At 33.5% G+C, this 12,364-nt stretch overlaps 1 protein-coding gene across 1 annotated transcript; it reads left to right on the forward strand.

The window, feature by feature from the left end:
* The first annotated feature begins 5,233 nt into the window (after nucleotides 1-5,233).
* On the forward strand, nucleotides 5,234-11,934 carry LOC112522917 (ornithine aminotransferase, mitochondrial). Its single transcript, XM_025132258.1, has 10 exons — nucleotides 5,234-5,608; nucleotides 7,238-7,346; nucleotides 7,553-7,783; nucleotides 7,991-8,150; nucleotides 8,693-8,748; nucleotides 8,969-9,121; nucleotides 10,170-10,267; nucleotides 10,714-10,794; nucleotides 11,341-11,574; nucleotides 11,684-11,934. The coding sequence occupies exons 1-10, from the start codon at nucleotides 5,448-5,450 to the stop codon at nucleotides 11,826-11,828; spliced, it is 1,428 nt and encodes a 475-aa protein (XP_024988026.1). The 5' UTR covers nucleotides 5,234-5,447; the 3' UTR covers nucleotides 11,829-11,934.
* Nucleotides 11,935-12,364: the final 430 nt, after the last annotated feature.

The following is a 12,364-nucleotide window of genomic DNA, read 5'->3' on the forward strand; positions in this document are numbered from 1 at the left end:
GGGGGGGGGGGTTAATCATTTGAAAACTATAAACTGGTGAGATCAATGAGAACTTATGCCTTAAAGTTATGTTTTATTGTTTCACATGCTTTTTATTCCAGCTAAGTATAGTGTTTAATGTATTTATTAATATATATTTGTTTTGCAATGTGTTTGTTTCACAATGTGAAACTTATTTACTTGTATATATGGGTCTTAATAATTTGAGAACTCTAAAATTCGTGAGACTTCTATCTTAAGTTTTATTATTCACATGATTTTTCTCATCTAAGTATAATGTTTAATGTATTGATTCATATTTGTTTCATAATATGTTTATTGCATATATATTCGTTTCACAATGTCAACTGATTTACGTGTATTTTTTGTTCACAAACACGTCAAAAAGCTTCATATTATGAACCGAGTACATGTGAAACAATCAGATTGTGAATCAAATATATGTTAATCACTACATTAAATTCTAGCTATAGATGAAAAAAAATCATACGAAATAACACATGATACACTAGTTCTCAATGTTATCACAATTTTATGAGTTCTCAACAAGTCAATAACATTCAATGGTTTAAACACGGTTATATACTGAAAGCCCAAAAGGTTGCACACTAAAAAGGTTAAAGAAAATCAAATAACCTCTTAGAAAACAGGGCATCAAGCTATGACGTGCTATGTTCATAATGTGTTGTCGGAGACGAGTCTTAAGACACCACAAACCTATTCTCGCAACATAAGCTACGATTTAATTTAATTATACAAGACGAACACTTAGCTTAAACCAGCTAAGAGAATTCAATTATAAATTTGGAGTATCTATAACAGATTCTCCAAAATGGATAACTGAAATTCAAAATCTCTAAAAAAATTTACATTCAACTTCAACAGTTTCTCCATTTAGGAGAATACAACAACATTTATTATAGAGTGAATTACACTTTTGGTCCATGTGGTTGCCACCCACTGGCAACTCTCGTCCATCTTTTAAGTTAATTACAGTTTTGGTCACTGTGATTGCCAGTTTGTTTCACTTTTGATCCATCAGACTAACTTATGTTAAACAGGTCCGTTAACTTAAGGGGGGTATTTTCATCTTTTTAGTATTTCTTTAATTTTCAATAAAAAAAATGAAGAAAATATGTAATTAGATTGTTTCTTTACTTTCATCTTCTCGCACGAACCATCCCATTCGGTCATCTTCTTTGGCGAACCTAACAAACCAAATCAAACCTAAAATTCAAAACTCAAAAAACTAAACCGAACGCTAAATCAAAATCTAAATCCAAAACTCAAATCCAATCTTGAATCACACCCAGAATCAAAAACAAAACCAAAAGATGGAGATGGCGAGCGATGGTAAGGGCTTCTGAAAACAAATCACAATGCGATGAAAATCCACCCTCATCATAACCATGGTGGTCATCCATTTCCCTTAAAACTCATATTCAATTGATAATTCGAAACCCAAATCAAAGGAATATCAAACTGGTATTTGAATCAAGTAGAACCCAAATCGAAAACTCAAAACCCAAAAAAACTACAAGCAAATTGGAAAGCCTCTAAACATAAAAACGCGTGCAGAAGGGCACTATCATGATGAAATAAAAAAAAACAAACCCAGAAAGGGGAAGGGACAAAGCACAAGGATGATCCACAATGAAATAAAAACAAACCAGCAACGTCACACTGGTTACATGTCGATAAAGATGTAGTAGGTGTTCGATAGAGATGAATCTCAAATCTACCTATGGCTCAAGTAGAGGAGATACGAGTGGGGATTCTAAGGGAAAAACAAGCTTTTTGTAATCGAAGCTTTCATAAAAACAGATAAATTGCACGGTCTTTCGTAACACTTCAGGTGATCTGATTCAGAAACTTCATTTTTTTTTCTTACAATTTGACCATTTCGTAAATTATGGACCTATTAATTACAGACTTATGATTATTTTTGTAATTTAAAAAAAAAATAACTAAAAGATAAAATCATATGATTAAGGGGGTGTTTGGGATTGCTTATAAAAACAACTTATTGATTTATTCCAGTGTTACACCGGTAATAATCATTTTTAAGTGTTTGGATAAACGACTTATACCAGTGCCAAAACGGTAATAAATAGTTTTTGAAGAAATTAAATCATTCTAATTTATAATAAGTTGATAAATGTTTTTGTATAAAAGCATAAGTTGTTTCAAATAATCAATCCCAAACACCCCTAAAATAGTTATTTTAATTAATATCACCGCGACCAAGAAAAAGGGAAAAAACAGACTGTTGAAACCCCTTCAAATTGAAAAGAAGAAAACAAACGCCACCAGAACGAGAGACGTCACAAGATTTAACTGATTAAGTAATCTTTTTAAGGCCAGGATTCAGATGGGAGATGGCATGTTTCATACTTCATAATTCCTGACAAGGGCAAATTGCATGAAAAAGTAATGTACTTTAACTTGATTCTTATTTTGGGTAATGTACTTTCAAAACTTTCATTTTGGTAACTAAGATGTAAAATTTTAAACATTTAAGTACCCGTGTAACTCGATGAAGACTAATTTTAGACTATAAAAAGACTAATTTTATATTTTAAAAAATCCACATCACTGACCACATCAGCAAATAATATTGAGTTGGATATCACATCACTCGTCACGTCAGCATGATAATTGGTTAATACTTCAACCAGTTACTCGGGACTTAACTGTTTAAAACTTTACGTTTTAAATATCAAAATAAAATTTTTAAAAATACGTTACCTAAAATAGAAATCAAGTTAAAGCAGATACAATTTGCCTTTTTCCGGATAAATACAAGAATTCTGGGAGGTGGTTGTAAACTTTACTCTTCTGGGGGAGGTGGAGTCTGACAGGTTCAGATAGAAATCTGCGGTCATTTGTCTCATTCAATTATCACTTTTTTTTTATTTTAAAAAAATTAAATTTACATTTTCTATCCCTAAAATTAATTAACGTTATATTTTTTTCTTTTAAATTTTTTATTTTATACCCTGATCAAATTAACATACAATTTCGTATATCAATTAAAATATGTTTAAAAAATATGTTTTAATTTTAACAAGTTACACCATTATAATCGTTGCGTCAATACCTTCGAAATAAGCCCAATATTGAATATTTTTTGACTTAATATTTTTAATATTTACATTTATAGTTATTTATTTAATTGTAAAAATAATTTGATTTGAAATAAAGTAAAGTTACTGATTTGAAATAAAATAAAGTTATTGATTTGAAATAAAGTAAAGTTATTGATTTGAAATAAAGTAAAGTTATTGATTTGAAATAAAGTAAAGTTATTGATTTGAAATAAAGTAAAAAAAATCGATATATATATCGAACGAACGACACCAGAATTTTTCACCAGAATTTTTCATCAGAATTCTTCTTCAATATATAACTCTCTCATTCTTCAATATACATCAAATATAAGAGAAAATTTGATAACAACACCAGAATTTTTCACCAACGAGGTACAATATTATGTTAACTGATATTTAGGTTTATTAATACTTACTTGTACAAATGAAAGTTATAATTTTTTTTTCCAGATGTTCAATTCTCGGGAAGAAATAACTGAGTGGGTGCACAATGTGGGGCGTTCAGTTGGTTGTGTTGTTGTTACGAAAAGATCAAAAGCAAAGCCAAATGAGAATGTTTATAAAGTTGTGTTTATGTGTGAACACGGCGGAACTTACAAAAATAAAATAATTCTCATTCGTCATACGAGAACAAAAAAATTTGGATGCCCATTTGAGTTGATARCGCTATTTTCGRCTAAACATAGTTGGTGGACGTTGACGGTGGTATGCGATGCACATAATCATGTTCTTGCACAACATATGGAGGGTCATGCATATGCAATGCGGCTAAATGAAACTGAAGCCCAACTAGTTGAAAATCTATCAGCCCAACATGTCAAGCCACGACACATTTTATCCACGTTAAAGGGTAGACATACGGGAAATGCATCTACGTCAAAGACAATATACAATGAACAACAAAAGATTAAGACAACAAAAGATTAAGACCACGTTAAAGGGTAGACTCGTGGTCTTCCTGCATCGTTTGTTGTCTTAATCTTTTGTTGTTCATTGTATATTGTCTTTGACGTAGATGCATTTCCCGTATGTCTACCCTTTAACGTGGATAAAATGTGTCGTGGCTTGACATGTTGGGCTGATAGATCTTCAACTAGTTGGGCTTCAGTTTCATTTAGCCGCATTGCATATGCATGACCCTCCATATGTTGTGCAATAACATGATTATGTGCATCGCATACCACCGTCAACGTCCACCAACTATGTTTAGCCGAAAATAGCGCTATCAACTCAAATGGGCATCCAAATTTTTTTGTTTCCGTATGACGAATGAGAATTATTTTATTTTTGTAAGTTCCGCCGTGTTCACACATAAACACAACTTTATAAACATTATCATTTGGCTTTGCTTTTGATCTTTTCATAACAACAACACAACCAACTGAACGCCCCACATTGTGCACCCACTCAGTTATTTCTTCCCGAGAATTGAACATCTGGAAAAAAAAATTATAACTTTCATTTGTACAAGTAAGTATTAATAAACCTAAATATCAATTAACATAATATTGTATCTCGTTGGTGAAAAATTCTGGTGTTGTTATCAAATCTTCTCCCATATTTGATGTATATTGAAGAATGTGAGAGTTATATATTGAAGAAGAATTCTGGTGAAAAATTCTGGTGTCATTCGTTCGATATATATATATCGATTTTTTTAACTTTATTTCAAATCAATAACTTTACTTTATTTCAAATCACTAACTTTACTTTATTTCAAATCAAATTATTTTTACAATTAAATAAATAACTATAAATGTAAATATTAAAAATATTAAGTCAAAAAATATTCAATATTGGGCTTATTTCGAAGGTATTGACATGACGATTATAATGATGTAACTTGTTAAAATTAAAACGTATTTTTTAAATATATTTTAATTGATATACAAAATTGTATGTTAATTTGATCAGGATATAAAATAAAAAATTAAAAAAAAAATGATATAAAATAAATTAATTAATTAATTTTAAGGGTAGAAAATATAAATTTAAATTTTTTAAAATAAAAAAAAGTGCATTATCGTACGAGTGTGTGAGTTGAAGGGTGTGAGAGAGGGGTGAGTGTGTGAGTAGAAGGGTGTGAGAGAGGGAATAATCGCAGGGATAGAAAGTGCTGCAGGGGGTGGCAATATCAACCCCCTTATTTATTCATCTTTCTACTCTCGATAGTGTTTCACAAACACAAGCTTTCATCTGGGTCCTCTTCCTAAACATCCAATTTTGAAAATTGTTGGTGTCTTTTGGGTGATCATCATAGTTTTGAGGGTTACGTAAAGTTTTGATTGATCCAAGTTATACGATAAAATACGACCCAATATCAAGAAATAGTGGCATATGGCGAGCAGGAGATCTCTGCAGCTTGTATTGAACAAAATTAAAAGCAGTGGAAGCAGGCCAAGTGTTCGATGTTTTGCGACTGCTACCGAAGGCATCGCTTCTCCTCCTGCATCTTCTAGTGACCTTATCCATTTAGAGCATGATTACAGCGCTCACAAGTAATACCTTCTCTTAATCTCTCTCCACACACATATGCCCGTATTTTGTGTGTACATGGGCTATTTTGATTGATGTTTGTTTTTATTGGTTTGTGGGTTTGTTAATTCTATGATGGTGCTGTTATTCATTCTTCCGTAGATGAATTATGCTCCCTTTGTTCCATAACTAGGAGTTATCTTTCTGAAATTTGCAGAGATTAAGGTTCTTTGGAGACAAAAACTTGAGAATATTGCTGTCATTAGTTCAATTGTAAATATGATTCATCCCGAGGTGTTGCCTAACAATGGCGCTGCTGTCTGTTGAAAGATTAAGCATTGGTTTTGAATCCTCTAGGTGTCCTCAATTTCTTTGAGGGACATGTTTGATGCCTGAAAGAGACATTAAATAGGTTCTTTTTCCTTTTGGGAGAACTTATTAATGCAAGATGGACTATGGGGCTGTTTGGTTGGTTCTCCTTTTAAGTCCTTTATCGATAAAGCTGTATGTTAATCTATATAGATTGAGAAGGTTTTGTTTGGAAGGGCTTTTCCATAGATGGAAAGAGCTTGTTTTTTAATAATTGGAGGGACAGGTTTGGAAAAAAACTTGTCTTTCTGCGTATAGCTCCCCCTAGAAGCTTACCGAATGAGCCACTTTCTATATCATTAAGCCACTACCAAACAATCATGTATAGCTGACCGAATAAGCTGTGAGTTCCATTAAGCTGATTAAGCTGCTAACAAACAGGTCCAAATTCTATAATGGAAAACTTGGAGGAATTGGTTTAATTTCTAAAACTTTAATGTATGTGATTGATTTGCCTATGTGATTGTGTAGTCGAATTCTCTCCTTGTTTTCTATAGGTCATTAAAAACAATATAATTAATTTGTGTGTTGACTGAATCATAGGCTGTGTGTGTATGAAGGAGATACCTAGTTATGAACTTATGGCGGTTGTCTACAGTGTGCTTTTTCATATCTCCATCTTTAGTTGAATATTAGTGTCTGCCTATCTGATGCTTGATTTGTTTGTGATATACAGGCTTCTGTATAGGCTATTTGAAGATATTAGGGTCAACCCACTGTTCAATTTGCTGGTGGTTTGCCAATATATTATTGTCTGAAGGTTACGTGTCTAAATGTTAATCTCATTGATGGTATAACAATTGAAAACAAACGTTAATGTAGGAGTTTTGAAGCATATGAAAAGAAATGAAAATAGTTGATTAACTATATGTACACCTATCATCATATTATTCGGTCCGGTTAGCAAATATCAGTTTATGTTCATTTTTTGGTCTGGTTATCTAAATTTATGTAGGTCCATTTGTTTCTATTTGTTGGATCTCTATATATACATGTGTTAATGACTTGAGCAATTTTCTCACTTTGGATAAAAGAATTTCGCATCTTAAAGTCTTCAAAGACTTATTTCGGATCATAAAACCTGGCCTTTATTTGTTATTATTAAAGGATGAAAGCAGTAATGCATTTATATTATCGCCGGAAATGAAGTTTGGTCTAAGCTTTTTTGAAGACTAAGCTTTTCGAATCCCTTCTATAAGCTTTTTGTTTAGATGAATTATTTTCATCTGTGTTCTTTTAGATGGATTATTTCTAGATTGATATACTTATTTGGTATTTTTCAGTTACCATCCCGTCCCTATCGTGTTTTCTCATGGAAAGGGGTCAGCTATTTGGGATCCAGAAGGCAAAAAATATCTCGACTTCCTTTCAGCTTACTCTGCAGTTAATCAGGTGAAGTGCATGCATTATTTTTACATAATATCACATATTTTACGGACGATACCTGTAACCAAACACTGATGGACTATTTGGTAACATTTTCTTTTTGCCACTTCTGTAAACAAACTACTAAAGTTGTTGGTGGAAGTATTATATTGTTTGTGGTTTTGGTTTTCTTGAATTATTGATCAATGGGGGCACATTGTTTTTTGCTACAGGGACATTGTCACCCAAAAATCATGAAAGCATTAGTTGAGCAGGCACAAACCCTCACTCTCAGTTCTAGAGCCTTCTACAACGACAAATTTCCAGTTTTTGCGGAGTATCTAACCAAATTATTTGGATATGATATGGTTCTTCCAATGAACACTGGTGCTGAAGGGGTAGAAACTGCTATAAAGTTGGCAAGGAAGTGGGGTTATGAGAAAAAAAGAATTCCCAAAGATCAGGTAGCAACTTGGTTGTCATTTTCAAGGTCTTTACTTTCCAATTCTACCGCATGGATGTAGAGACTCATTACTCCCTCCATTATAAGGGTAAAATTGTCATTTAGTTAATTAAAAAGTGTAACAATTATACATTTCTAGAACTCTGTATTTTTCATTGTGGGAGTACTTCATTTTTCTGTTGTCCCAATCTCTATCATTTATGTGCAGGCTATCATTGTCTCTTGTTGTGGCTGCTTCCATGGTCGTACAATGGCTGCTATATCTATGAGTTGTGATAACGATGCCACTCGTGGATTTTGGCCATTGTTACCTGGCCAGCTTAAAGTCGATTTTGGAGATGAAGCTGCTCTTAAGAAACTTTTTGAAGGTTTATGAATGCTGTTTCCTCTCCAAATAACGTCCCTTGGTTTTATATCTTGTTAGCAGGAAGCTCACTTTTATGATTCTTTATGTTCAAAATGGCAAACATATATATATATATATATATATATATATATATAGAGAGAGAGAGAGAGAGAGAGAGAGAGAGGGGGGGGGGGAGGGAGGTTCAGAGGAAAACCCCCAAAAAAATGAAAAACTGAGGAACACCTTGGTAACCATTCATCTGACATGGTATGCACATATGCATACAAGTAATTGAAGTTGTTTCTTGGTTTTTATGCACATGTGCATACCCGACAAATTGCTTACGAATACTTGTATGCACATGTGCATACCGTCCAGATGAATTGTTACCAGGGTGTTCCTTACTTTTTCATTTTTTGTGGTTTTCCCCTGAACATGACCCTATGTGTGTGTGTGTGTGTGAACCCAACAGCATCATGTTTTTTTGAACCCAGAAACATATTTTTAAGCTTTTTTCTAAGCATGTGTGATAACCCTTCAATTTTTCTCCCTGATGTTATGCAGAAAAAGGAGAACATATAGCTGGTTTTCTATTTGAGCCCATACAAGGAGAGGCAGGGGTATGTAGCTGATACGGGCATAAAGATGTTTTAGTATTTTTTTTGGTTCGAAACATTTACTCTTCTTACATGTTAACTGCTAACTATAAGAGATCCTACAATCTAAACATCTGTTTTGCCTTCTATTTTCTTTTTCGGTATCTTTTCTGTTTTCCATGTTCCAAATTGCATCTTTACTGATTTTTCATTGATGGAAATATATTTCATTCTGTCTTGCCAGGTTATAATTCCTCCAGATGGTTATCTTAAGTCTGTCAGAGAACTTTGTTCAAAGTATAACATCTTAATGATTGCGGATGAAATACAAAGTGGCTTAGCAAGATCGGGAAGAATGCTGGCTTGTGATTGGGAAGGTGTACGGCCTGACATTATTGTAAGTTTTTCTTTATTCTCTCATACAAAATTATTTACTATGCTTTATATGAAAGATAAACGATATCAAACATGTTGCCCTGGATTTCGGGGTAATGGCATAGCTTATGAGGCTCGTCAGTTTTCTTCTTCATGCTTGTCCCAACATACACATGTACATGCAATCTTCATACATATACGTATAGGGTCAGTTTCAGGGGAAAGCCGCAAAAAAAAAAAAAAATTGAGGAACACCCTAGTAAACATTCATCATACAGATGCACATGTGTATACAAGTAATTTGTAAATAATATTTCCAATATGCACATGTGCATAGAAACCAGAAAACATCTCCAATTACTTGTATGCACATGTGCATACCATATAGATGAATGGTAATTAGGGTGTTTCTCAAATTTTCATTTTTTGGGGGTTTTTCCTTGAAACTCGCTCTATACGTGTATATGCACACATAAATGGTCCAACAATTGGGATAAAAGTTTGATACATATTAGGTGATAAGCCAATAGGCTAAACATAAGTTGATAAATATGTAGATATAACGAGATAAATATGAAGAAACATAGATAAACACAAAATATCTAGCACTCTCCAAGTTGGATCATGGATATCGATCATATCCAACTTTGTTTGTGTCCTTTGTGGATCTTTGGAATGTTTGTCAACAGATCTCTTGTACATGCTAGATTGAAGGCGGATTGGACATTATCCCAACAATGTGATTCCGTAGAGATGAAAATCTACCTCTATGTGTTTCTTCTCTCATGAAAGACTTTATTATTAGCTATGTATTACAAATGTGGCTTATATAAATCTGTTTTATTTGTGTTTTTTCAATGTAATCTTCCAAGGATCATTCTCGTATTGTCTTTATAATCACCATTCTTATGGGGTTATTTCAGATACTGGGGAAAGCATTGGGCGGTGGAGTCTATGTATTACAAATGTGGCTTATATAAATCTGTTTTATTTGTGTTTTTTCAATGTAATCTTCCAAGGATCATTCTCGTATTGTCTTTATAATCACCATTCTTATGGGGTTATTTCAGATACTGGGGAAAGCATTGGGCGGTGGAGTCATACCAGTAAGTGCGGTTCTTGCAGACAAAGATGTTATGCTTTGCATACGTCCAGGGGAGCATGGGAGGTATGGAGTTATCATCGACTAAGATCATCCTATATGCTTTCCTGTTTTGGTATTTGTTCTTAGCATGAAATAATAAGTATGCCGATGAAATTGATTAGATATAAGTAATTAAGATTTATGATATCATTGATGGCAAAAGCAAACTTTTTCTGTAATGTTTTGATGAATTCAATACATGCATTTTGAGCTTGCCTAGAATATCTAGTTGCTGTTTTATTTGAAGTAGGATTCTTTGTTTTGGACACAGAAAACTGTAAGATAGACGTATTTTGCAGATGAAGGGAGTATAATTTTAGATTGAGGTCACATAGTCTTGTCTAACATCCGAGACCATGCTTATGTTGCTGAATTCAAAATAAAGTTCCATTTTTTCTTGTTGCATGTATTCATACTTGCCATTTTTCTTCCATAATAGCTAACATGCTTAAATTTGATTTGATCTTTAGCACATTTGGAGGAAGCCCGCTCGGTAGTGCTGTTGCTATTGCATCGTTGCAGGTGATACAAGAGGAGAAACTTGCCGAAAGGTAAGAATTCTATCGTCTTTACTCTTTATACATTTGATATAGCTTATTTATACAAAACATCAGAACTTAAAAAAATCTGGTATGGTCAGTGGTGTATAGGCTACATGATTGTTAGATGCATCAACCAAACTAAACCTACTATGGAGAACTAGTTGTTAGTTGATAAGCTAGCAATAAACTAGTGATGTTTAGTAGCTGACAATATAAAATGATCTGAAATGACATGTTGAAAAATTAATTGGAAATATATGAGGGAAATAATTGGAAACAGTGGAAAAAAGCCTCTGGAGTTTGTTGAAACACTACTTCAAGTAGCTTTTCAGAAAGCTAGCTTACGGCTAGCCAGATGGGGTTTCCTCAATAACCTCAAAATATAAGCTTGGTTATGGTTGCCAAAGATGTCTTCAGTATATCTCACTTGGAAGTAAGGTCTGAGGGGTAGGATGTGCTAAATATATTGTTTTCTTGATTCTTCATAACCCCGCTGGTGTGTATCTATGATTGCATCTACGTGACTACATCTGACAAAAGCGTTGTCTGTTTTAGATCCGATGAAATGGGAGAGGAGCTGAGGCGATTGTTAAGGAGGACTCAACAGCAATTTCCCGACATTGTGATGGAAGTCCGAGGAAAAGGATTATTCAACGCAGTGGAGCTTATTAGCAAGGCTTTATTCCCTGCAACCGCATACGATCTGTGTATCAAGTTGAAGGAAAGAGGAATTCTCGCGAAACCTACTCATAGCGCTACTATCCGATTAACTCCTCCCCTTTCCATGAGGTATGATGGCTTCTATTTAGGTGTACGTTGTATGAATATAAATATCCACCAATCAACACCTGACACATCCTCAATTTACATGTGATTCATAAGTTTGATTTTGGTTCAGTTTGGAGGAGCTTCGTGAAGGTGCGAAAGCGTTTCATGATGTTTTGGAACACGACCTCCCGAAACTGGTGAAGGAGAAGCCAAAGACGGGTGAACCGAAGGAGCAAAACCAGTGTGATCGTTGCGGGCGAAACTTGTATGGCTAAGAAGCTTTGCTTCAGCTGAATAAGCCATTCCCAGTTGGTCCTTAATTGCATCCTTACAAAAGAGAAGGCATATTATAGTTTGAATAAGTTGGATTTGTTTAAGATCATTTGATTTGATAATCACTGGTTAAGCCAACTTTATGTGTGGAAAGGAAAGAATACAAAAAGGAAGAGGGTACAAGAATCCAAATTAAGGGATCAATAGTTATATTATATTATCCAAGGAGACAACAATGAGACACTATCATTTCTTTATAACCTTCATGCCTTTATATTATATATATATATATATATATATAGATATAATTTATGTATGTATATATATATACACACATATAGAGAGGAGGAGGGAGGGTTGGTTTAAGCAGAAGTCACTCTTTTTGTGAGTATTTATTATGAATAATATGGTTAAATGTTCATAAATGTGAGTATTCATTATGAATAATATGGTTAAGTATTCATAAATGTGAGTATTCATTATGAATAATATGGTTGAATATTCATAATTACATGAAAATAAATGGGTTTTATCTCTT

The sequence above is a fragment of the Cynara cardunculus genome (genome assembly GCF_001531365.2).
Source record: "Cynara cardunculus var. scolymus isolate 2C chromosome LG 12, CcrdV1, whole genome shotgun sequence".
Lineage (NCBI taxonomy): Eukaryota > Viridiplantae > Streptophyta > Magnoliopsida > Asterales > Asteraceae > Cynara > Cynara cardunculus.